This window comes from Bombus huntii, chromosome 3 (assembly GCF_024542735.1).
Source record: "Bombus huntii isolate Logan2020A chromosome 3, iyBomHunt1.1, whole genome shotgun sequence".
Taxonomy (NCBI): Eukaryota; Metazoa; Arthropoda; class Insecta; order Hymenoptera; family Apidae; genus Bombus; species Bombus huntii.
This window is the reverse complement of record NC_066240.1, coordinates 11,972,969-11,999,489: the sequence shown is the minus strand read 5'-3', so window position 1 is coordinate 11,999,489 and position 26,521 is coordinate 11,972,969. Positions and strand designations below refer to the sequence as shown.

General features: G+C 33.3%; 4 protein-coding genes across 22 annotated transcripts in view; 2 read left to right on the top strand and 2 right to left on the bottom strand.

The window, feature by feature from the left end:
* Positions 1-254: 254 nt before the first annotated feature.
* LOC126863659 (transformer-2 protein homolog beta) lies at positions 255-4,181 on the bottom strand. 3 transcript variants are annotated; one of them, XM_050614069.1, is made up of 5 exons: positions 3,999-4,180; positions 3,015-3,521; positions 2,489-2,703; positions 2,318-2,412; positions 255-840 (listed from the first exon to the last, which is right to left on the bottom strand). In XM_050614069.1, the coding sequence occupies exons 1-5, from the start codon at positions 4,011-4,013 to the stop codon at positions 815-817; spliced, it is 858 nt and encodes a 285-aa protein (XP_050470026.1). In that variant the 5' UTR covers positions 4,014-4,180; the 3' UTR covers positions 255-814. The 3 variants fall into 3 exon arrangements, with proteins under 3 accessions (XP_050470026.1, XP_050470027.1, XP_050470025.1); XM_050614070.1 differs by lacking the exon at positions 255-840 and adding an exon at positions 931-1,463 and having other exon boundaries at positions 3,999-4,174; XM_050614068.1 differs by lacking the exon at positions 255-840 and having other exon boundaries at positions 931-2,412; positions 3,999-4,181.
* A 553-nt stretch (positions 4,182-4,734) lies between these two features.
* Positions 4,735-9,317, top strand: LOC126863643 (interferon-inducible double-stranded RNA-dependent protein kinase activator A homolog). Of its 6 annotated transcripts, none has more exons than XM_050614024.1 (7): positions 4,735-4,972; positions 5,749-6,073; positions 6,392-6,527; positions 6,613-6,907; positions 7,365-7,514; positions 7,640-7,751; positions 9,169-9,317. In XM_050614024.1, the coding sequence occupies exons 2-7, from the start codon at positions 5,758-5,760 to the stop codon at positions 9,303-9,305; spliced, it is 1,146 nt and encodes a 381-aa protein (XP_050469981.1). In that variant the 5' UTR covers positions 4,735-4,972; positions 5,749-5,757; the 3' UTR covers positions 9,306-9,317. The 6 variants fall into 6 exon arrangements, with proteins under 6 accessions (XP_050469981.1, XP_050469980.1, XP_050469983.1 ...); XM_050614023.1 differs by lacking the exon at positions 4,735-4,972 and adding an exon at positions 4,986-5,289 and having other exon boundaries at positions 6,407-6,527; XM_050614026.1 differs by lacking the exons at positions 4,735-4,972; positions 9,169-9,317 and adding exons at positions 4,986-5,289; positions 7,838-7,993.
* LOC126863665 (5-formyltetrahydrofolate cyclo-ligase) lies at positions 7,795-9,086 on the bottom strand. The gene is made up of 4 exons (XM_050614079.1): positions 8,682-9,086; positions 8,321-8,576; positions 8,145-8,192; positions 7,795-8,065 (listed from the first exon to the last, which is right to left on the bottom strand). The coding sequence occupies exons 1-4, from the start codon at positions 8,790-8,792 to the stop codon at positions 7,893-7,895; spliced, it is 588 nt and encodes a 195-aa protein (XP_050470036.1). The 5' UTR covers positions 8,793-9,086; the 3' UTR covers positions 7,795-7,892.
* An 8,438-nt stretch (positions 9,318-17,755) lies between the features above and the next one.
* Positions 17,756-26,521, top strand: part of LOC126863629 (calcitonin receptor-like) — a 166,227-nt gene continuing 157,461 nt past the window's right edge. For 2 of the 12 annotated variants that reach the window (XM_050613980.1, XM_050613994.1), the window contains exon 1: positions 17,757-17,903. In XM_050613980.1, the coding sequence (XP_050469937.1) occupies positions 17,877-17,903 (27 nt within the window). In that variant the 5' untranslated portion in view covers positions 17,757-17,876. Of the gene's footprint in view, positions 20,290-26,521 lie in introns of all 12 variants that reach the window. The other 10 variants (XM_050613992.1, XM_050613997.1, XM_050613986.1 and 7 more) reach the window with 9 other exon arrangements.

Sequence of the window (26,521 nt, the reverse complement as noted above, 5' to 3'; positions counted from 1 at the left end):
ATTATACTATAGAAACCTTTGCAGTTATAATTCATATCAAAATGAAATGATAATTCTAAGGTTTTCTTATAAATACTCTCTAATTTATAAAACTTCATATTCTATTTTTATTACTAGTTCAAGTCATGAATTTGTTATATATTTATAATTGTTAGTTTTCATAAGATACAGATAAAAGTTCAAAAAAATTTTTGTGGATTACTAATTACCATAATTACTTATGGTTTTGGAGGTAATAAATGACAGGTAAATAATTTATATTAAAAAAACACTGTTTATTAATTGTTTCAATTCGAATTGCCGCTGCTTATTCCTATACAAAGTGAAAACAATAGGATGTTACCCTTAAGGATAAATAGGAGGTTTTAGGATGGTGGAGGGAATAAGGGCGAAGGTATATATGTTTATTTATTATATAACACCTATTTACGGATATATTATTTAACCAAATCAACTGATAAAGAATATGATCGGTATAAACCTTGGAGCAGCTTACGCTCTTCCCTACTCATAAAAGATTTCGATGCTTCTTGAACATTTTCTGAAACGTTCGACCAGTTTCACCCCCAACCACTGGCTTGTCCAGGTCGGGGGCCTGACGATCAACGATTTCTTACTGTCTTGAGGCTTGCAGTTCTTCTAGGCTTGAGACTTCTCAGCCGGTAAGGAATGCGATTCGGATCATATTCTTTGTCACAAGCGCGAAAAACCTTCGGATCTTCGAAATTCGAGCAAGACAAACATCTTCAGATATCTTGTCTTCAACTTTTCAAAACTTTCATTTTTTCAGAGTGAAACTTCAAACTTCCCTCTATCATCCAATACCTCTTGATTCAAAACCTTATAAACAAACAAACAGGTTAGAGAACTTACTTCTATTTTTAAGTTTATTTTTTTGTTTCATTCTTTTCTGTATGTCTTTCGGTCTTTTTATATTTTTCTTTTTTATATAAACATTTAGGAATACCACATTTTTTCCTGATTCATAACACATTTTAGCAGTTGTGTTAAAAAACAGAATGGCTGGAATATAATTTTTAAGCAAAATTTAAATCAAAGAAAGATAGAAACAATTATATTCCAACCTTCACATATTAGCATCATATTACAATACGTAAACCTTATCTTCATAACAATTTCTTAGGAAATGAAACATTGTGAAAATAAGGTTTTGTCTGCGTCCATTCTAACCTTACTCTTCCATGCAAAGAATATACTACACTTCTTTGCATATTAGATTATCTGATTAACTGATATTGTATGATCGTAATTTAAATGCCGTATATTAATTGCATATAATGCAGAACTAGGTAAGGTAAGAATAGTAGTAAGAATGTAGCGTTTGCATTTTTTGACCCGGTACAGTATTGTTAGAAGAAATTTGAGGTCAAAGGGTCAAGTCACACAAATGGTCTCCCAAACACCTGGCCTCTCGCATCACACTCGTGTCACTTAATATCGACCTGAAATTCATTAAGCAACAAAAACTATGATTGTTTGACCCATGTTACGGGTTACACTTAGTTACTACCGTACGATTTATCGGATGCATTCCTTGATGCTCCTGTCTTCCATTCTTGCTAATTTAACTACTTATTTGTACTTAAACATTTTTCTTGAAGTAAATATAAGCGGTCTACGAAAATATGAATCTAAATTAAGAACTTCAGTTATAAGTGAATGATTATATAAATTTCGAAATCACTTATAATTGTGTTCATATGTGTATTCTGTATATGTAAATATACAGTTTTCATTCATTAAAATGTAGCTATATATATATAACACTGAATAGGAGAAGTATATTAACAGACTGTTTAGTATCTTCAGTTTAGTCAAAGAAAGCTAATCTTTGTGAGAAAGCACTTCAAACAGTAAAATTTTATTGCATGCAACTCTTTAAAACATGTTAATGTTTTGTATATTAATAGTTCTGAAAATTCTGAAAATAATTTAAACTAAAATAAAAAACTCAAGTAAAACGTTAGATTTCATAGTTGATAAATATACTAATATTATTTAAAATTTTACAATAAATTCAATATTATATACTGTATATGTATATATTAGCATATGTGACTGACATTTAATTAATTTTTTATGAATAGGTTTAAAGTATTTTTATAATTTAATGTATTTTTAGGTTCATAAGTGCGAATTCTGGCGAATTATACAATATCAAATCAATGAGTTTTTGTATTTTGTTAGATCTAGTTATCTTAATTGATTAAATGCTATGTAAATATTTTTAAAGGAGACACATATCCATGTAGACTGCTTATATTAGGTCGTGTGACAGAACAAAAAGTAAACTTACGTGGTGAATAAGAGCGTGATCGAGATCTATCGTAGCGTGAGCGACGGCGATTGTAGTATGGGCTAGGTGAACGTCGATAGCTTCCTCTGTAACTACTGTTTAATGAAAGAAAAATAATAGTCTTTCTGTAAGTTTCATTTAGGAATTATATCTTGAAAAATACAAACTCACTCTCGTCTTCGGGGTCCATCCCATCCTCTATCATGTAAATGTGTAGGTTTTCCCATGTAAATTCCTGGAGTTGGTGTGTGAGCTCTTTGTGTAATCGAAAAATCTACCCTTATTCTTCGACCATCAATATCCATCCCTGTGCACTGTTCTTTCGCTACTTTAGCATCTTCAGATGATTCAAAATACACAAAACAGAACCCTCTGGATCGTCCAGTCTAAAATATAAATATTTATGCATCAATATGTTATACGACTTTTAATAAAAATATGGAAAATAAATATATATAAAATTTTGTTCTGTTTGGTTTTTAGATAAAATAAAATGTAACCAGAGGCCTTTAACGTTTTACACAAACTTAATGCATGAACGTTCTAAATCTCTGGTATAATTTACTATTCCCCTTTTCTTTTTTTTAATAGTTATGGGGTTGTATATGTAAACATTAATGTTAGATCTTTTTACAACTAACGTATGTTAGTATGTAAATATTATATTGTAGTTTATAAAACATTAATATTCAAGTACCTTTGCATCAATTACAACTTGTACACGTTCAACAGGTCCATATTTGGAGAAAATGTGATGTATTTGTTGTTCAGTTGTAAAAATGGAAAGCCCAAAAACACCCAAGCATCTGGAAGGACATGGATTATCTCTGTTTCCAACATGACGTCGTCTAGATGACATTGGACTCCGAGAGTGTGAACGATAAATGTTCCTATCATGTTCACGAGAGTAACGGGAACGAGAGTATGATCGAGACCTGCTTCTAGAATATCGACCACCCCTATAAGGAGAACGACTACGACTGCGACTACTACCACGGTGACCTGCACTAGCATATTTGCTACTGCGATATGACTTTCTTCCTCTTGAAACTGAACGACTTCGTGATCGTGAATATTCTTTCACTGGTCGGTGAGATTCTTTACGTTCCCGTGATTTACGTGATCTTGAATGTGAACGTGAGTCTCTTAAACCTCCATCTGCTGTTCTTGGTCTTCTAGGACTTGCACTACGACTACCACTCCGCTGGAATAAAGAATATAATTTTAGTTCTCTGCAAGTATTTTAATTTATTTGTTTCTTTTACTTTTTAAACTATAAATTCAAGAATGTTATATAGAAATGAAATAAAAAAATAATTTATATTGTAAATTAATTGAACTACATTTTGAATTTTCCGAATATTGTTAATTTTAATAATCATGGAGATTCAAACGCTTAACCTTCTAAATTATAGTTAAAACAGAATTACAATAAATTAGTTGGGTCAACAAATATATTTTATAAAAATAAAAAGGTTAATAACACCACCATCAATAAATCTGCAAATTTTTAATGGTTTAAAAGTAAAATAAGAGCATTAAAATGGTAATATAAATGTGAAACATAGTTGAACGTTGATGGATCGATAATGGCTGTGATCAGCCGCATGTCGTTACGGCCACAATATGTATAAAATTACACGTAAAAGTAATATTTAAAAAAGGCAAATGTAATATTTACCTCGATATCACTCATTATAGATCTTCAACTATGAATGAATAGGATAAATGTAGCAAAAACCGGCCAAATGTTTGGAATAGTGCACCGTAGCGTCCGTATGCAATAATGGCGTATAGTCTTTAGACCGTTTCAGCGGGTAACAGCCGGAAGTGATGATACTAGGTGGTATACAAATGCGAAACATACCAACATCCGGTGTTGCCAAGAAACGATAGTGAAAATTGAAAATGGCGGTGTATTTCTCAAAATAGCGCCAATTCAAACATAAATGATATTGTAGATTCAGTGTCCCTACAGATTGTTGTATAATGTGCAGATTTTTGTTTTTACTTCATAGTATATTAAATGAAATTTACCAAACGTATGAATTATTATTTATAAAGACATTTGACTCAAACTTCAAGGAATTTCGTTAAAATTCGCATTGTATTAATAAAACGCACTAAAATATATGAAACTATTATATTTAAATCATATATAAGTTCAAATTACAGTAAATATCAAATTAAAAAGTCATTAATGGGAATTTCGGAAAAAGAAAGATTCATTATATTTTTCATTGGAATAGTATATTTTGTATGTTTATTGTATCTCCTCTTATATATGTTATGTATTATATTATATTGTATAGTTGAAAGAGAGATATTCTAGTATTTTTACATTCTAGATAAAAAAAACTTATTGTATTTTAAATACGGTAAAACGTGCATTTGTTTCTATAAAACCACACCAGTAATGCACCTGCGCAGAAAGATGCGCGTGTTTCCTGCGTCTATAAAAACTGTTCAGATTGCATACTGCGGCAGAATCAGAAACGAGGAAGATTCTCCGGTAGTCAGTAAACCATTTTTCTGTCGTCAAACGGATCAAGCTTTTTGTGAGACTTGGATCGGTCACAAAAAGCGGGATTCGCTTTTCGTATAGGAATTGGCCTGTTAAGGAGCCAGTTAATATATATAGAACGTTTGAAAATTGTGAGTAAAGGTAGTGACTTTTTAGATTTTGTGTAGCGGACGATACTGTGACCGATTGCTCTATGTTCTTCTTTATCATCGTTTTAAATAGAACCCTGTCAGTGATGAAAGTCGTCATTGGCTCCGTTCTCGGTGAAATCGCAATAAAGCTTAACCTTCGTATTTCGTTATTGAATTTTCTATGCTTTACATACTAGAATTAATCAATGAATTTTATAACAATCATGGCCGCCAGCCGGTTTTCCTACCGTTTTATACTGCATAGATCTTGTGCTCGTCGTTAAGTAGCTTACTAAAATATCAATATGGATTCACACGTTAGTAATAACTTATTATTTTATTTTTCGTTGATTGTAAGGTTATTATATAAAGGATAGATGAACAAAATATATATTAATAATATGATATGACATATTATCAGAAAGTTTGCATTTTCACAAAGAAAATCTCCTTATGTTATGACTTTACAATAAGGGTTATTGATTTGAACATTTAGTAAATAAAAATAATTTGGATGATTTCCAATGCTTGACATCTTTCATTAATCTAAAACCCTTTGATTGTTTGTTTCATAATATGAAGTTTATGATATAGAACTTAATGGAATGATAATAAGTAATGTTTTAAAGGAAACTGTATAATTGAATGAATACACAATTTCATGTTTGATAATTGTAATATGTTATAAATAAAAGATATGATTTTATCACTTATTAAGTTTTTAAATCGAACTTTTATTAAAGATTATATATATAAAAATATGTTGTAATTTATAGATTGCAGAAATGGAGGAAATACATCAACCGCAACAGGTTGGGCCTAATATGATGGCCAGTGTAGGTGGGATTCCTAACCACTCAAATAATGTTAGTCGGCGTAATCGAGTTCGATCATCATTACACAGTTTGATGATAGGAAAACGTCCAATAAGTGAGGCCGCTCAATTGGAGATGAAATCATTGTCCAACAAAACACCAGTTTCTATTCTTCAGGAATTGCTTTCTCGTAGGGGCACGACACCAAAGTATGAGTTAATACAAGTAGAGGGTGCTATCCATGAGCCTATTTTTCGTTACCGTGTTACTGTTGCTGATGTTGTTGGTTTGTATCTAATTTTGATAATGCAATATTTATTTTTCAACTTATTGATTTAAATCAGGATAGATCCATTCTAAGATAGCAATTGAAACTAGCATTATAATATATATTTTTACTTAATTATAAGTCATAATCGTTAAATATAAGTAAACTATAACTTTGAGTTGAATACGTAGTTTCAATAGAGGTTAAGTTAATGTTTGTTTTATTTATTTTAGTATTATTTAGTGTAGTATTATAAATTTACTTTTATATAGAAATTAATTACACATTTACATCGAGCAAAAGTGTAAAATGATAAGTATCTGATGATTGAAGTAGATCCAATTGTTTCAGCAATGGGGACTGGAAAATCAAAAAAGGAGGCAAAGCATGCTGCTGCAAGGGCTGTATTGGATAAACTGTGTAGACTAAATAGTGAATCACCAGATTCTCCACTTCCAAATAATCTATCAGAGTAACAAATATATATTAACAAACATATATTTTTTGTATATAATTTTTTATATATTTATGTGTTTAATATAGTTTATTTTATACAGTTCTGAGAACTTACAAGAATTATCTGGATATGGAGAAGAAAAAATAATTACAAATCCAATTGGAGCATTACAAGAAATGTGCATGTCACGTCACTGGCCTCCACCAAAATATACAATAGAAAATGAAGAGGGCTTGCCACATGAGAGGCAATTTACAATTGTCTGTTCTGTTTTAAAATATCGGGAAGTTGGCCAAGGAAAAAGTAAGAAAGTTGCAAAAAGGCATGCAGCTCACAAAATGTGGCAAGCCTTACATTATATGAACACAGAAAACTCTAATATAGATGAAGATGAGGTAAGACTATTTTGTTTACTTATGTATATATAAAATAAATTTATTATAAAATTATAAAGTATAGTTTTATATATTTTTTATACATTTGGTATGATGCAATAATATTAAAATATTGTTTATATAAGTTGTGTATCTGTATGTGTATTGTTTTTGTTGTGTGTGTGTGTATGTTTAGTGAAGTGGAAGTGATTTGGCACTGGAAACAGTATTATGAAATATGAGCTACCTTTCTGATCACCCTGAATCTATAACGGATAATTATTAATATTTCAATTACACATTTTATATGTGTATTTGTATCGTAAGTCATTTACACAACAGCATAATGTTTTTAACAATAACATGCTTGGATCATTTCCACTTCATTTTACTCTTAATATATGTGCGGTCATTGGAGAACTTTCTTCAATGATACGCATTTAAATAAACTCTTACGTATATTAATTGTCCGTTATAGCTTTTACAAAGAAATGCAAATGTGAATGCCCGTTATGCTGATTTGAGAGGTAGCAAAATTTCAACATTAACTACTATTCATAGCCTTAAGGTTTCACAATTTCATAAAAGTCTGAAGTCATCCACTGGTGTTAAACTTTTTGAATTACAGGTTTGTAATACAATTAATTCAAACACATTGGTTTTACTCTGTTTCAAAGTATAAAAATAAAAAAGCAATTTGATTAGATTTTTTAATTTCATTAAATTTGCTTCATTGTTTCTTTTTTGTTATAGAATACATGTTTGAATGATGGTGATGTAAATTTGGTACAGTTCTTGCAAGAAATTGCTTCAGAGCAGCAATTTGAAGTAACTTATGTTGATATTGAGGAAAAGTCTATCAGTGGTAAGTTATTCATTTTTCTTTTTGTTAAATCAAATTTCATCAATTTATATTAGTTAATGTATTTTTATATTTAACTTATTTATTAGAAAATACAGTTAAATTAAGAACATGAATACAAAACGTAAATTTTCTCATAATAAATTATTTTTCTGTAAGTACAAGATCCAAAAGTATATCATTTTCAGATGTAGGAATATCTTCACACAATTGTTCATTAAATGCCAGTGCAATTAAGTGCGGTATTTTTTGTTGTTTCTTTAAACATAAGTCCAAAAATTTATCATAATAACCCATTCCATGTCCCAAACGTTTTCCTAATTGATAATACATATTACTGTAATCTTTAAAAATTAAAGCTTTTCCAAATAATCTATACAAACTAAGCTTACTTACCATTAGCAGTAAATGCAACACCTGGTATAAGTATTAAATCTAATCCACCTAAAATATATAATTTTATAGAATATTAAATTTTGTATCTTGTTAGTTTTAATGAATTTAGAAAATATCAATAATATTATAATCTAAAATGGAGCATGATTGTATACATTAATTATTTCAGGTTTTACCAGTTTGTAATGCGTTTTCCCTAAGTTCATTAACATTTGGTTGTTTAATATTCCATTTGGTTAATGGTAGTGTTTCATAATCTTGCATCGAAAGTAGTTTAACCATTTCCATTTCTTTTCCTTTATACCTAGGAATAAATACGACCTTTTTTCTTTCAAATATATATTTTAATATTTCAATTGTGTCAATTTCATCTTTTGTGCTTAGATATAAGGAAATTCTTGTGCTTTCTCGAAACTGTGGTAGAGAACATAGCTGTGCATGCAGAAATATGTTTGTCATAAAGAGTTTCAGATAAAGATGTAACATAACCTCTTCTTTATATTATGAATACCTTGATTATTTCTTTAATATACTTACTTTATCAAATACCTTCATTGATTGTCTTTGTTTCTCTTCAGTATTAAGTTGTGTAATAATATCTTTCATTTTTTTACGTAAAGTACTTTTAGCAGATTTTATTCCAGCCATAATTTCTATCAATATGCACCTCTTACAAAAAAAGAACTCTATAAAACATGTGTATAACCTATGACATATTTATTATACATCACAATTATCTGTAATCTATATTTAGGTATTATTCATATATCTTTCTTAAAATAGTCTTTTATCTTATTTAAATGTTCAAAATTTTTAAGTTTACCAATTATCTTCATATATCAGCTATATCATATTTTATTTATCTGAATGTTCTAATACTTGCGTTGCTTTCTTTCATATTGTTCATTATAATTGGAGCATTAATTGAAGAATTATAAATAAAAAGTAATGTTTTGATTATTATTTCCATTATATCTAAATATATATGGATTAGATTAGATGAATGTTTCCCTCCTTATTACAGGTAAATGCCAGTGCCTTGTGCAGTTGTCTACCTTGCCAGTAGCAGTTTGCTATGGTTGTGGTGTTACTAGTAAAGATGCTCAAGCTAGTGCTGCTCAAAACGCTCTGGAATATCTTAAAATCATGACCAAAAAGTGAGCCAGCGCTTTGCTCCTGCCAGCTGTCACTATCAATTGTAAATCACATAATAATTTACTGTCCAAAAATCAAAATAGCAGTGCAGATACCAAAATTTTATCAAATAATCAAGTAGCGGATAAGAGTAAAAGTCAAAAGCTCGATCACGTGGGGAACAAAAATAGATTATCAAAGCCATCCGTCAGAGCAGTAAACACTGCAATGGGGAATAAAGATGCTACATTGAGTACAATCACCACAACATCAACTGCTACAGTTTCTTCAAATAGGATGAATTCATCTATAAAAAAGAATAGTGGAAACAACGAGAATTTAAAATCTAACGAACAACTAACAAAGAATACGTCAATCGTAACCGCAAATCAATCTAGTTCTACTTTCAGTAGTGTAAGAGGTGTTACTGCAACATGTGTTGGTGGTAATGTTTCTCACGAGAGTACATCTAAGTCTAAAGATTACCCCGCTAAAAAGTTTTCCAATGAAATTGATTCAAAAATGAAGAATTATCAAATACAATCCGAATACAAAGAATCATCTGTAAACAATCAGGATTACAAAACAAGAAATAGCACAACTATGAACAACTTATCATCGAGGTTCGTAAACCAGTCGTCGGTTCAAACGTTGCACAGGGAAAACCATGGAACTGCTTCCAGTACACATCAATCTCGGCCAGCGTCACGGAACGATAACACCGCATTTGCCGTAGCTAGGAAAGCATTGGAGCAACAGAATTTTGCGTCGAAGATGACACCGATCAATTTTCCACCACTGCGTGCTCCACAGAGCATTGTGAATGTTCGCCATCCTTTTGTCACAGAAGCAAGAACCAAGCATAATGATATTGGTGGTCCAAACTCCAAATCGAAACTGAATGTAACGAGTTCTTTGCAAAGTGGTGTGAAGGATCTTGATCATAGTAGGCAAACCTTCCATAGCTATGGCACATCACAGATCGCTGGTATTCCAAATGTTCAAAATTTAAGCAATGTCACGGCGAATATGTCACCTTATGCCAGACCGGAAAGTTTCCCTCAGCCAACCGTTGCAAGTGTGCTATTTCCTGACACATCTCAGTTTCCTCAATCACCTCCATTCAGTACAACGCAAATTGGACAGCTGAATCAATATCAAACATATGATCCTGGCAGTTTTGCAACTACACCAGTGAATGTGAACCCAGTAATCCCTCAATTCTCTGCAGAGAGTTCTATTCCGTATCCGCAATACGACAATCCTCCTCAATTCGTGCAACCTAATCATTATCCGACTGCGGATATAGCGAATAGTCAGTATCAGTATCAAGCGGGTGTAGGACAACTACAAGAGTCACCAATGTTCATACAAAGCCTGCAAAGTCCTATCGCCGTAACAGATCAGTATGCTGCTTCAAATTATGCTAGAACGGTTAGGGCAGAATTGATACCACGATTGAGGAGGCCACCAAGATTTAACAAGTAAAAATGATTTTTTACACACACACGCGTGCACACACACACACACACACACACACACACACACACACACACACACGCGTGCACACACACACACACACACACACACACACATGCACGTACACGCACACATTATATATATATTATACATACACAATATATTCTTGAATAAAAATTCGTAGCCGTAAATGAAGGAAGGAGGAAAACGAGGAACATAAATCGAATGATAACGGCACGAATTCATGGAATCGTATTATACCTTTCAATAGAAATGAAGAACGTCCACGTGTATCTTGCGTGCAGAAATAATCGGGAAATTTGCCAATCTACTTGGTTGAACTATCGATATGTTAAGTGGAGGAGATTTGGTAAAAGTTATTTCAATTTCTGATCCATTTTGAAATAAATTTTAACCAGTCTATGCGAATTAATGCGCGCGTGGAAGTGATAACTAGTATTTTGGCAAAATTGCACGAGATGCACGGTTAGCGTTATTAGTAGTCGTTCGAAGAAATTCTGTTTGAAATGGTTTGATACGTAAATACATGTACAAAGCAGAAACGTATTACGCAGCGAAGAGAGAAGAAAAAATCATTTTGACTTGTTTCCATCATTAAAAGTGACACGGCAGGGCATAATAAGTTGGCTCGATATAATTTTGTGACGTAATTTATCTAATATCATTGAAATTTGAGACAGAGAGAAAGAAGAGAAGGGGAAAAAGATGGAGAAAGAGAGAGAGAAAAAGAAAAGTTATTGCAACCAGATTGTTAAATTGTACATAAATTATAACTATTGATAAGAATAGTTTCATTTCTATAAATATATAGTATTCGCGGAAATATGGTTCTGGACAAATTTGTTTTCGGTCAATCGAAGAAAGCAAATTTGTTAGTAAATGGAGCAGAACCCATAGCCATGTTGCACATAAAAATCGATAGAAACGAAGAAAGATTTGTGAAATAAAAAGAAAAGAGAAAAGCAACTGAATTATAATTATAATAACGATAAGTCCTAGTTTTAATGAATGGTATCCTACAAGCTATACTTTGCATAGAATTAGTGGAGGTTTTCCAATATTTGCATATTACTTAGCTTACTGCTATGTTTTTAATGTGCTTCACTATTTATATATGGAATGGCGGTGTAACGATGTTCATTGCAATGCGACCGCATGCAAGGATGATTCATTTCTAATAGGAAAAAGAAAGTGGAAAGGCTAACGTTTAACATATAATGTCAAGTAACTCGCTTAATTTGAACATCGTGTCTCCATTGAACGTATGCACAGTGCAAACGTAGCTTTCGGCGATCCGAATATAATGAAGGCGATCGCGATAAAGTAACGATATAATCTTTCAGTGGTGTATGTTTTTCCTTTAGTATGGTAGCTCATAAACTCATAAGCATCACATATTAATACGCGTAAAATTAATCGTTAAGGGAAATCCTCATTAAGTACGCATTTCGTATTAAACGAAACTATATATTCGTATGTATTGAATTTTTAAATTGTCTACGTGCGTCGACGTCACCGGATAAGACATTTATACTAAACGGAAAAGAGAACAACAATATCGCGTGTGGACATATATACCGTCAAGAGGATACGATCAGGAAACAAAAAGAAAAAAGAAAGGAAAAGAAGAAAAGTGAAGGTAAGACGGGAAAAAAGAGGAAAACGAAATAAAAAGAAACGGTAGACATATTGCGTAACAATGCAATTTTTAACCGTGGATCATCATCCTGTTTGTGAATAATGTGGAATACGAAAAAGAATTATTGCTTTTCCAATGAATCAAGAGAGTAAGCGAGAAAACGTTCGTTGTAACATCGATCGACGGACAGTGCGAATTTTTATCTTGCGTTCGATTATTATTCCCGTGTAACAGGAATCTGTGTGTGCATACGCAATTTCGTTCAGCGATGATTTTTATCCCCGTTCATTCGCAAGAAACGAATTTCGTTGATTACCAGTGGTCTAGTACTATTATTAGATATTAGATAGAGATAAATTATATTTATGTCTCGAAAATTCGGGGATGAAAACGAATTTATTCACATACTGTCTTACTTTCCCGTATTTCTCATTGGAAAGATTAATGCGTATTATAATTATTGTTAATTTATGAAGTATCGAATATAACAATAGGATGGAAAGTGAAATGCAAATAAAATGTGAAATTTTCCGTGTAAAAATGTCATGTATGAAATAGTGTATGCATACTGCATTAATCATCGATTCGATATAGTGGTGCAATAACAAGCCCATGGATAGCCGCGCATAACTGCGATACCTTGCCCGCGCATTCGACGTTATTGATAGTACAAAAAGTTCATTTCCTGTAAGGATAAATCGCATTGCGGGTCAGGGTACCACGGAAATGCGTAGAATTGCGTGAAAGAGAGAGAAAGAGAGAGAAAGAGAGAGAGAGAGAGAGAGAGCGAGCGAGCGCAAGCGCGCACGAGTAAGAGAGAGAGAGCGAGCGAGCGCAAGCGCGCACGAGTAAGAGAGAGAGAGAGAGAGAGAGAAAGAGCGAGAGCGAGATAAATAATAGAAGCGAGTGAGTGAGCGAAACGATAATGTGCCTCGACGACATGAGTATCCGGAGGAGATAAAGGAAAATTAATGAAACCCTAAGCCTAAGGTGATGTCTCAAGAATTGCGACATAATTTTCTGGTCGGGCATATTTCATACATTTGGAAAATAGGCATTACTTACATGCAAAGTATAGAATGTGTATGCGTGTAAACGAAAGTACACTGCTAGATTGATACCGCAATCAGTTATTTCTTTAAGGATACAAAAAAGCGATAAGAAAGAAATGAGAGAAAAGTAGAAATTCATTGTAGAAAAAACAGAAGCATTATAGAACACAGCGATTCGTTTTGCGGATCGTAATCGTTAAAACTAACGAAATTTCTTCTGAAACGCTTAATTGCTACTACGGGTGATGATAATTTTCTGTAATTATTATATTTATTTTTTTAGAATGTATACATGGAATTAGAAAATTCGTCATGTCTTCTGTTTTGACGTTCGATTCCATTTATCATGAGATATTTTTTAATTTTTTAATAATTTTTTTTCCTTTTTTTTGTTTCAAACTATAAAGCGCTGCTTCGCGTATTGAAAGTTTGACTACAGTTTCATGTGTATCCTCCACTTGTAAGCAGTTTTCTGTGCCAATCGAGATTAATTCGTTGCGAGATCTGACTTCAGATGGTAAAACGGATACAATACCAAACAGCGCCTCATCGCCGAAAGGCGTTATAGAAAAGTTGTTGAAACTTGCCAGTTCGCAAGGGAACATATCAACACATAATGTAAAATTGGAAGAAAATGATATATTGTATATTTGTCAGAAGAATCGCTCTTTCTATTAAACGAGAAGTTTTGTATATTTTTGTTTATCAGAGAAATTTCGAATTGATGGCGGTACAAATTTTTTGATGTACATTCTTTTTCCGAAGAAGAATTTTTTATTTTTGTTTTCAATTACGCAAAGTCGTAACTTGTTCTTTATTTTCTTTGTTTATGGTAAAAATCAGTGCTGTATGTATTTTTTACGTATACAAAAAAAAGGTGATACAGTAAAATTCTTCGCATTTTACAGTGATATATGCACCCTTGAAATAAAATTGGAAAAATTTTTCTAAACCGTTGATCGTAATCGAAACGCCTCGTCGATCTTTCTCGATTTCGCTTTAGTTTTCTGTACTGCGAATACCAGGAGAATCTCCGAGAGCGTTTAAAGATCGAGTCGATCCATCGATCAAAAATTGTTAATCGACGCGATTAGTTTGTTTGAAGAAAATTAGTCGATTCGATTAACTACTTCAAAAAATAAACGAAAAAGAAGAAAAACAAAGCGTCGATTTATCGTACCTAGACATCGCTTGATATTCTGTTGTTTAAAGGGAGGGGACGATAATTTCGAGCGAAAAAAAATTAGCGTGCGATCTGGCTATCAAATAGCGAATTAAAAGCATAATGCAGGAAATATTGTGATGCATAATGAGACAAAATATTATAATAGAGAGAGAAAAATAGACTTCCCACCTTCTTCGACTACGGGGAAGCACTTCTTCGTGGACCAACCTAGGAACGAGAAAAGGGGACGAGATGCTTTCGATTCGATCCACGAGAATATAGTCAATATAATACTTTCTTTTTGTCCATCACGTCTATCATGATATTATATTATATATACATACATATATATACTCCGTTTCTCTTTTCTCGTTCGTATCCTTTACCACGGAAGCGGCCTTTTAAGCTGCGCAAAAGAAGAACTTGATTTCCAATGACTTTTGAAGTCAGTGGACGAATAAAAAAAAATGAAAGAGGAAAAGAAAGGTTTATTAGCATCTTTCAACGGGATTCGTCGAGTCTCGTGTATTAAGTAAAAAATAAATTGAAATTAAGCCAACACGAAACGACTATATATTTTACTTATGATTTTACTGTTTAAGCGCTGCTGCGTTTTGTAACGATTTTGCATACAAAGGAAATTAAAATGAAACGAAGAAATTTCTGTAGATTGAAAGGTACATTTTCGAAAATATTTTGCGAACGAATGAACTTCCATTGCATCTATCTTCATTGTTTCTATCCTTTTATCCCACCCCCATAGACATACTTATTTACCTATTTACCTATATACGAATACCTATATACATACGCGTGCGCGCGATGTCGAAATGCAATTGTAAAAAAGAAAAAAATCGTCAACTACCAATTCTCTTAATCTTTCCAATACGATCGATTTTTTAAATAAGCGAGAGCAAAAGAGAGAGAAAGAGACAAAAGAGCCTTAGAAGAAAGAAGGTAATATTATAGTCTATGATTCAAAAAGGAGGAAGAAGTATTAAAATTTTAGTGTCGATGCGTAGACGATATTTGTCGATAATTTCTTTTCCCTTTCTGTGAACTATTATTACAGAATCGTCTACGGGATAGTGAAGAATACCATGTAAATTTCAACGATACTAAGGATATGTAGATATTAATTTGTTCCTTACTGTAAGGAGAAAAAAGGAAAAGAAGGGGAAGAAAACACTTTTATAAGATGTATAATATTAAAGATCCAGCGTGTCTGGATGTAATTTGTAATTTTTATATGTGGAGGGGGACGCGTTAGTGATTTTTTTATGTTCTCTATTCTATCTTTCTACTACCTTCTACTTCTTCCGCTGACTTCCTTCCGGTCTTTCATATCTCCCTCTTCTTTCTTTCTTTTTTTTGTTTTGTAAGTTAAATTATTCTGTGTTTTGTAAAGTAATATCGTCGGTTTTGTATAATCGACACGATTTACCGGTACACAGCACGGACATGACATACAGATAACGACTTAAAATAATATAGCGAGACTCGTTTCTGTAAACGAGCGGCATATAATATCTATAATCAAGGTTGTTTTATGTATGATTGTGCGTGTAACATTGTTAATAAACTAACGATGCTTATGAAAGTTCTTTCACGCTCTGTATCTCCACTTGTTCATTTATGATTCCTTCATTTCTTTCTATGTTTCTATGTTTCTATGTTTCTATGTTTTGCCTTATATATATACATATATAATAAAAACTAACCAAACTAAAAATAAAAAGAGGGGGATCAATTTTCACGCAATATAAAATTTCGACTGTGAAACGTTGCTAAATAACGAATCACAAGCGTGCTCTCAGTTTTTACCGTAGCTGTTTTTATCTCGTTCCGGAAACTGATCCAATTTTCATAGTACGTACATTGCCGGTTACAGGTATTAGAATACCTATTGATGCTTAGTATAAATTGAACGTTTCTTACTACTTCTACTTTGCTAGTTATTTTATTATGATGTAATATATTAAATACAGTAAACTTTATTAGATTTTCAAATATATGTAACAAGTAGGTATTTGTATACTTATGTATAATATGTATAGTATAATAGTATAATATTTATGTATATAAAGTCAATCCCAAACTATATATAGGGTCACAATTGCGTCACGCGAACAATCGAACCATGTATCTAATAAAGAACACGCTGACACGTGTATCTGCTTATACAGCTGTGAAAAAAGATTGCCGTTATTCACGTGACTATTAGTAGCACGCCTCACGTGTTCCTGTAATAACAAACGGCTCAGATTTGACAGTAACGACAATGACTCGACATATAAATTTATGCAGTTAAATTGTCACCCTCGAGAACATGCCTTTGTACGAACAGCGCCAGTTAAAAAGATTCTTGCGACTCGATAATACTACTTAACTGCAGTTTAAAAACGTTAAAGACTTGAAACACGATTTGTTATTAAGCGTGAATGTTACTAGCAAGCTACACGTTCTATAAATTTAAACATTGCCTCTTTGTTAAATTATTATTTACGTTATTTTTCGAAAACTTTTATTTCATGTACATTTCTAAGTGCTCGATAAATATCATTTAAATAATCGAGACAATTAAATACAATTTGGTTGTTGTTTGCTAATATGTTTGGCGGGTTAATATGTTTGAATTTCGTATATTTGTTTGCAGCGCCAAAATGCTGTTGGTTGCCGCATACACATTTCGATACGATATATTGTTATTTGTATATATAATGTATAATATGTATCTTATTGACAGAATAAAATTATTTAAGTATTTTATGGTGCATTTACTAAGTTAAGTTGTTACTATAATATTAAAAATCTCAAAATTTGTAATAGAAATATTATAAATTTTACGAAAATATGACCATATCTTAAATTTAAATATTTTAATTAATTCCAGCATTACCAGTCTTATGGCAATGAACGTGTTAGTACGATATTGTTAAATATTGTAGTTTCCTAACAGATTGCGTATAAAATTAAGAATTTTTGATTTTGGTTATGCGTATATTTATGACGGCAATTTGAATCCAATTGAATCGCAGAGTGTGCGCGGTAAGGGTTGAAGCATCAGCAGCGCCATCATGCCGGTAGTGGTTGCGCGCGCACTTCGAGTCACGTTTTCTATCACTAGAAGTGTTCAGTTGCCGATGCGCGGCCGCGTGATTCGCAGTTTTTAAAGTTCTTGTTCGAAAAAGTTTCTCAGTTTTGGTGTTTGTGTACTCGTGCTTCGGTTCGGCTACGAAATAATGACAGAAGCTTCGTGTGACAAAACGGTGATTCATCAAATCCCAGCCTCTTTAAATCTGACACATCTCATATAAATCTGGTAACGACGCTAAATAATTCGCGGTAAAATAACCATTGTAAAGAAATCTTAGTTTTCATTTCAAGTATTATAACTTTTGTTAATTAAACTTTTCGTAACATGTTACTGTACTACGTCGTGTCATGGTAAATGATTCGTAAAAAGTATATTGGTACGAAGTAATTGAAGATTTGCATCGGCATGTGAATATTGGCAGGCATATAAACTTTGATTTAGACGCCATTTAAGTATGAATGTACTTTTAACGACCTCTATGAATGTGCTATTAGACCGTTGTGACATATTTTCAAATACTGTTTCTCTTTTACTGATTCTTTGCTTATTTTCTGCTGCTTCTAATTTAAGGAGTCTTGTTTATAATTCTTCGCGAAGTAAATTTTCCTCCTCGCATAAACTTAAATATTCGAACAGGACGAAGGTAAACGCAACATATCGATGTTTCCACAGGACATTGTAACAAAACATCGTTATAGAATAGAAACAGATTTTGCTCGATTCTTATTAGTTTTCTTAGGTTAGGATTAAATGTAGATTGATACAATAAAGTGATTGTGTTTAAAAAAGTAGCGGTTGCTTCTAGGGGATATCCCTAACAGTTACTTTTTTGCGAAGATATTTGATTTGGTAGTATTTTTGCTATGAAATGTTTTCTATGAAATTATTTTTAGTATAGTTTCTAGATAGTTTTATGCAAGACGCATTAAGTTAATATATCGTAAATTACATTTGGCAAATTTAATGTTATATATAAAAATGTAAATCTTTGCAAGATTGCTTGTTGAAAAGGTTATTTTTTAAAGCTGCGTGTTAGCAAATCGGAATTTGGAATTTGAAATTGAAATATTTTATTAAGTTATCGTAAATTTCTTGCTTTTATATTCATTTTGTTTCAATTAATGATTGTAAGTATTGCAATATATTACCCTACCGAATGTTCACAGAATTTGCTCGTTACTTTAGGTTTGTACTTTCTATAAGAAAACAAATTTCACGTAGTAAAACTTTAATCAAAATAACCGAACTACCATGCCGTCGCGTCCGTGAGATTTCATACGGGTTAACTGTACCTTATTTGCCAAGTATTCCGAACTTCTTTGCATCAATGTAGCTTTCGAACTGCTAACAATAAACCGGAAATGCTTGAGAACAACGGGATCTATTCCACGGTTGATTGCCGTTTGTTGTGCTCACTTTTTCCATTGTCGAACGTTCAACCGCTATTAAACGTTTAACATATATTTACTGAGAATGCTTTCGTAAAAAATAAATTAGACGATTCATGTCGTAATTCAGAAAGTTAAATTGAACGAATCCGATCAAAATCTCAGTCGTAACAAGGCACGATTGTTCCACGCATCAAATCTTTTTATTCAACGAGGTTCCGACGTAAGTTCGAAATTTTACGTTTTTTTACGCAAAGACAAAAATAAGAAAGTTTATACAGAAATTTTATTATCCCGCAAAAACCTTTAAACGATAGATTATCAATAGGATTAATAGAATTAGACTCGTAGATTATTTACAGATTATTTATAGAATAATCATACGATTTTATTATGCACAGATTGTCATAAATCGTTCGTAGATTATTTCCAAGATTCCAATATTTGTCTATTATTTGGAACATATCGTACATTTGAAACATATCCATGGATTATTCCTGAGATTGTATTACATGTAAATTATTTGTTAGATTATTCGCGCGATTCTATCACACGTAAATTACTCGGCGATTATTCGGAAAAGATTCTTCTGTAAAAAGATAAAATATCATGAATAAATTGCATCGCGATGCGCACAACTATAAATTCACTTGCCTCGTTCTTCAGAATAGAGAGAAGCGTGTTTTAATACTTGATGTGTATCTACTTTGCGACGGGCAACAAGATTCTCCACTTTCCCGATATAATATCATAGCAAATTCGATAATGATTGCGCATTTTGTCGAGATAAAATCGCCGGAGAAATGAACTAGGAAAGGCAATGGGAAAAATAAAATAAAAAGAAATTCGATGGTTTGACGAACAATCGAATGTGACTGATAATATGAATTCGATTAATTGCAATTATTACAATTACCAATGAAATTAAACTACTCTGAAATTGAGCTACTCTCAATGAAAACACGTGGATACTCCGTGAATGTAAGATGCTGGTTTCTTTCGTCGAACTGAAAATGCTTTGATCTAAAGGAGAATCGGTTGATCGCGGCTGCAGATCAATTAAATCAGTTCGGTTAATCTAGTCGCGATTAAAATGCAGTGAATGATAATGAATCGCAGCTTCCGCGCATATTTCTGTTGTCTGTACACCGGTTGATCATCGTGTCCTTGGTAAGTACCTTGTTTTATTATTCCAATGATATTGAATCTCTGCGAACCGTATAGCCCTGACACTCCGACAGCAATTATTCTCACAGATTCGGTCAATTATTTCCCGTCTGCACCTCTCATTGTGTTGATCCGCGCCGACTAATGTACATTAGCTTTCCACGGTGAAACGATAATTTCCAATTTGGAAAATATCCGCGACCGAGGAGGTCTTTTTATTTCGAAATGTACGCGAAATTTGAGAGGGTCGCACGTTGAACCGGAATCGAAATTTAGCGATTCGAGTTTAGCAACAGAATTTCGGCTTGTTAAAAATAAACTAAAGAGTAGGAAGTTCGTTATTTCGGTTTATATTCGTTATGATGTTTTCTGGCGATAGAAGAAGAAATAATTAATCGGGAGTATTTAACCGCGAAAATATCGCGAAGAATAAAATATCGCGAAGAGAAACCTTGAAACGTTCGATTTCATGACACAACGCTCGAATTGCTGAAATTCGTTTTTTTCGTTCATTGCTCTAATTCACTTTGGAATGAATGTATCGACTAAGAAATTAGTTACGAATTGTCATTTATAAATCGTCAACTACCAAATTCCGTTTATCGATCGCCGTAGATCATTTTAAAAGGGAAGATCCGCCAATCATTTTTTATAAAGGCAGCAGTAAAAAGAGGAAATCGTATTCCGCTCGTATGTTATTCGATTGGAAGAACATCGATGCAGGAAAATCTGCAGCGGTGGATTTTCATGAAGCCTTTGGCGCGTTTGCCAGCGACGAATCCTATAAAATATTCAATGGGAAAGATCGTTTTAATCTGAGCGAGTAATCTCATACAATATGAAAGAATCTGGAAAATTCCAATAATTTTGTGGTTTTCACAAAGCCAGCGATCAAATGTTTCATGGTTTAATCCTTACGCAGTTATCATAAATTCCTGCATTGAGAATAGAAAATTCGTCGTCGCGTAGAAAACGAAAAGTTCTAAAGCGACTAAAGAAATTTTAGGAAGATCCCGCTGGTGTTCGGTCCCAGGAGCAGCGTTTCGTTGGTATGAGAAATCGGCGTTTCGAAAACCCATTTCCGGTGTGCGTTTGAACGTTCGACGTTCAAACAGAAGAGGAAAAAGAGAGAAGAACGATACTTGTTACACGCAGAAATGAGAACGCTATCGTTGCGTGAAATATATGTATGTGCTGCCTTTGAATCCCTCGTGGACAGTGGACATTGAAACGCGAGCAACGAAAGAAAACCAGGAAAGTTTCACGAGGTCGCTACTCACTTGTTTCATATTCTCTTGGTTCCGTATTCAGTCTCGCGTGTAAAATCCAAAGAATGTTTGCTATTAAATACTTATTGAAAACTCTTATTGAAATGTCCTTGGAATATTTTTCTATTTCTCTTTCTACTCTGGACGAGAACGATTACTCGCATGATCTTTCCCTGTGCCATGAATAATACATTTTCTTATCTCGTTGCTAATTTCTAGAGTGAAATTGATGTTTCTTATTTGACAAATTTGCGTGCAAATTTATACTTGTTAACTTGTTGTTCCTTGTTAAAGTTTCTTCGATCGAGATTGAATCTTAATTATCAGAAAACATGCGAACTTCTCCGATTAGGACAACTCTAAACGAACGTTTCTTTGGCTAACGAATCGATGCTTCAAATAATAGAAGCCGTTTTATCTATTGGAAGAAGCTCGAGATTGGAAAATAAAATTTGGAGGACTGCGTGGTAAGACTTGCAAGGAGCGAACGAAGCTTGCGAATATCTCAACGTTATAGCAACCACATCATCGAAATTGAAATTCTCGTTGTTGTTTGTAAATCGACCGTGTAATATTATGCTGGATTTTATGGTGGATGCTCCGTTTTCATGGTGATCCATCACGGTTATTTACGCGTAAAGGCACGAAGATGTTGTTCGAAGTATCGAAGTGCCCGAAGAACAAGCTTGAAGCGTGCAGGTATGAATATCGAAATGGAAAATAAAATTTATTCCCACGGGTGAAACGGGAATATACAGTTGTTTTTCGAGATCTCTTTATTTTAGAAGAGATATTTCTGAAACAAAAAGTGCCGCTTAATTTCTATTTATTCGTTTTATTTCTCGTAGAAAATGTAATAGATTCTTATTTTACTTTCAGTAGAAAATCCTCGATGAAAAGTAGAATTTCATTTTGTTCGGTCGTCGGACGCGATAGATCGAAGTGTTTATTTTTAATGAAACGATTTATTTAATTTGTATTATTCAGATGCGAAGTAAGGAGGGTTTAGATTTCTCTATTTCCTGCTCGTGGGAGTTCATTGAATCGAAAATGGGTTATTCGGATCATAGACAAGAGTTAATTCCCAGATCGAAAGTCTGTCGCATGTGGCTTCTTATCATTAAGCTTCGGCTTTCGCTTTTGCCTTCTTTTCTTCTATTTTAGCATCTCTTAAAATAGAATATTACATAATACAGTAGTTAATATTACCTTGAGAATAACTTGACGAGACGGCTATACGTGAAATACTCAAGAAAGCCATTCAGCGAATTTCTTGAAAGAATTTGTCTTATTCTAATTATTTTTTACTATTATTCGAACGATATGTTTAATATTAGATGAATGATCCTTTGCAAAATATACTTCGTACGTTGCCCTTTGCTTTGTCAAAAAAGTTTTTAACTTGCCAACATTAACAGAATTGCGTAAGACTTAGTTTTTAATCGAAGGACTGAAGCAGTTTGTTCGTCGTTGATTGCCTCTCGGTTAGGCTTCAATTAAATTTCGATTGCCTCTCAACTATAGCGTTTGGTCGAATCATGGTTAACCTCTGGCTCAGTCTTCGTTAGGTCCTAATTAGATACCAGTTGAATCTCGGCCCTATACGAAGTTACATCGTTGCATCCTAAAACCCGGATTAGCTACATTGTTTTAATCGGAATTTCCAAAATTCGTAGAAGTCACGGTCAGATAACATTTCTTCGAATTTCCTACTATTCGTCAAAACTTGTTTGGTATAGTATTGAAAATAAAATTTCAATAATTGTTTTCCTTCACCGTGGTTCCTATTTGAGGACCATAAAAAAGACACAAAAAAAGAAATTCCTACAAATCGCAAGCCTAAATATTTTATATATAGCGTACGTGATTAATACTTTTCAATCTATTGGATAGGCAACTAAGTGATTGCGGATTTTGTCATTAGATGGTATCGACAAAATCCGCAATCACTTAGTTGCCAACGCAATACGATGAAAATATTCCCATTGCTTGGGAAATAACTTTGTTTCGAAAATTGAAAATAAAATGTTAATAATTATTTTCCTTCACCGTGGTTCCTATTTGAGGATCATAAAAAGGAAACAAAAAAAGAAATTCCTACAAATCGCAAGCCTAAATATTTTATATATAGCGTACGTGATTAATACTTTTCAATCTATTAGATAGGCAACTAAGTGATTGCGGATTTTGTCATTAGGTGGTATCGACAAAATTCGCAATCACTTAGTTGCCAACGCAATACGATGAAAATATTCCCATTGCTTTGGAAATAACTTCGTTTTGATAACGATAATCTTAATTAACCTTGCGTACTTTCAAAAGACGAGCAACTTGTGAAAATTGCTATGTCCAGTGCTGCGTCGCGTTCTATCTCAGGATAACCACGAAAGCAAATACACTTGTCTGATAGAAATGCACCAGCGTGGGCGCGGCGTTGTGCCTTACAGGTTCGTGGTTTTAGCGTGCCATAGAGATATTCTGGTGACACACATGTACCATAGTTGCAACCGCCTATGTACGTCGTACGTTATGATACCGAGAGAGTTACTCCTTGATGGCTAATGGCCACGTTAAGAGTATTATTCGGTAGCTTTCCTTGACCTGTACCAGCATCGTCTTCGTTCGTGCGACGTGTATTTCTGTGATCGAAATAAACGAGTCGATCGATCGGAAAGTTTCGAGCCCCAGCCTGTTCCGATACGAATAATTTACGAAGGAAATTAGGAAGCAAGTCCGTCTACAATTTAAAGTTTAACACGGCTAGCTAATATATCTTCGATTAATCATCGGTAATTTCGAATATCAAATTAGGCTAGTCAAGTATCGATATATAGCGTTTGAATAAATTATTCCGAAGCTATCGGTGATTAAATGCGTAGCAAGATTTAAGGTCGTCTAGCGGATCTGAAAAAGATGAGAAGACCATTTGCGAAGAATTTGTGACTGGAATATTATAGTAGTATGTCTTTCATTCTCGGGAATATTATAGCAGGATATTGCATTTTTCACTTATTTTTCTTTTAGCTACTTCTAGGCTTTCGTAGCTCTTTGTTACTTAAGCCTTCGCTTTATAATATCTCGCGATACTACGCGGCGTAGATTACGAATCAAGAGCAACAGAGGCGAGCTGTATTTGCATTAAATTCCAACCTTAACTGTAACTTTAGTTCCGTATTGTGTGTTATGCAAAAGATTGTATCTATATCGATAATAATTCGCGTGCAATATTTCAGTGTTTCTCCTCAAGCATAACGTCGAGGCGATAAATAATAAATAGTCAACGTCGATGAATATATTTGTTGAAAAAATCAGTTAGGCAAGGGGATACTAGGATTATCGGAGTAGTAGAAATTTGTTTCTTTTCGCAATTAGCGTGTTAATTAACGCGCGACCGATAATAAAGCTACAGCAAATATTGAATTAGAAACGAATAAGGATATTTGCATGTCGTTAACCGTGGAAGATGAGTTCTTACACATAATTTAATTCATTTCACTTATTGTAATTTTAGAGTTGCAGAAATTCTTGATTAAAGGATCACCTGGTTGATAGATTAATCCAATGAGTTGTAGGTGGAAATATTAGTAATTTGTAGGTGGGGAAGAAGTTAAGGAAATTAAGAAAGGTCAAACTCTAGAAACAACCGGATTTGAATAATACAGTTTGCGTGAAAATACGTGGATAGAGTCTGTAATTTAGATTCTGAAATATATCTGGATAAATCGGATTTAGGGTGATGTAGAACGCTAAATTATTCTCTTATCCTCAATACCCGTGTTACGTTTAATCAGACTTATTTTCCATTTAATTTGGCCGTAACTTATTCGATATCCTTGAATCTTACGAATTAGGGACTACCATTATAGGTGAATCGATAATAGTATTTATACTGTGTTAATGTTCTTTGACGCGATAAAACTACCGAGGCAAATTATTAAAAATACACACACGTTGAGGGAATATGTTGAATTTCTCGAACAAGTAGGATCAACGATGTGTGGCGCACTTTGCATGAGAAAATGCTAGTGCAATTTTGTTATCTCTCCATCATAAATTAAGGTAATCAATTTATAACGAGTACTCGGCCGTTTTCACAGAATATCATGAGAGAGACTCGAACAAGCCGTCAGATATAGTATTATGAATTTCACATGTCGGATGTAACCATACGTTGTCTGATATTCCATAAACGTCTATTTTCTAGTTTCTGTGGATCTTGCTAGGAATAATTTCATTCGGCTTCAACTACTGTCACGGACGATACCCATTGCGAATCAATAGCGAGAAATAATATAATTATCTATCACCCCACGAGCTTCCTTTCGACGATGGATTCCTACCGCGATGCAATTAGGGTTTAGGAAAACTTCCACACGCTGAGAACTGCCACGAGAAGGCATTAATGAGGAATTACAGCGATGAAAAAGAATTGAACGTTTCAAGGGCAACACCGGCGAAAGAATTTCATAGATTAAAGAATGACGATGCAGATGCATTGAAATCCAATAACGAGAAAGCAGTTAAAGAATGTTCAAAAGCAGGTTGCGGTAAAAAAGAAAAAAAAAAAAAGAAAAGGGAGAAAGAAAACGAATACCTAAAAAAGGAATTTCAGTAATATAGAGAATGATTCAAATTCATCGGAAATTTTATTCCCAGTAATAAAAGAAGAGTAGTTTACAAAGATATTTGAAAATAAGTTGCAGCAGTGAAAAGAACCGAGGGCAGCGCGAAAGGAATTTCAGTAATAAAAAATTACTGAAATATATCAAAAAGAATTTTCGAAAACGAACTTACAGTAACAAAAAGGAGCACAACGCAAGGACAACGAGAGAGATGATTTTACCTATTATCTATCTATCTACGTAGCTTGCGATAGCAAAGAGGAATTGCAACGACCAGAAGGTAAATAGCACGGAAGCATTAAGCTGGGAATATCGAATCACGGGTTAGATTATACTTCGAATAAC

What these genes read in the sequence shown, in the direction of transcription:
- LOC126863659 (XM_050614068.1), bottom strand. An exon ending in AAGTTGTAATTGATGCAAAG is followed by an intron (nt 2,704 to 3,014) that starts GTACTTGAATAT and finishes TTTATATTTTAG; the next exon opens with ACTGGACGATCCAGAGGGTT. An exon ending in GATGGACCCCGAAGACGAGA is followed by an intron (nt 2,413 to 2,488) that starts GTGAGTTTGTAT and finishes TTCATTAAACAG; the next exon opens with TAGTTACAGAGGAAGCTATC.
- LOC126863643 (XM_050614022.1), top strand. An exon ending in CTTCCAAATAATCTATCAGA is followed by an intron (nt 6,528 to 6,612) that starts GTAACAAATATA and finishes TATTTTATACAG; the next exon opens with TTCTGAGAACTTACAAGAAT. An exon ending in CTAATATAGATGAAGATGAG is followed by an intron (nt 6,908 to 7,364) that starts GTAAGACTATTT and finishes TGTCCGTTATAG; the next exon opens with CTTTTACAAAGAAATGCAAA.
- LOC126863665 (XM_050614079.1), bottom strand. Translation starts at nt 8,792, where the DNA reads ATGGCTGGAATAAAATCTGCTAAAAGTACTTTACGTAAAAAAATGAAA. An exon ending in GGAAAACGCATTACAAACTG is followed by an intron (nt 8,193 to 8,320) that starts GTAAAACCTGAA and finishes TATATATTTTAG; the next exon opens with GTGGATTAGATTTAATACTT. An exon ending in TGTTGCATTTACTGCTAATG is followed by an intron (nt 8,066 to 8,144) that starts GTAAGTAAGCTT and finishes ATTATCAATTAG; the next exon opens with GAAAACGTTTGGGACATGGA.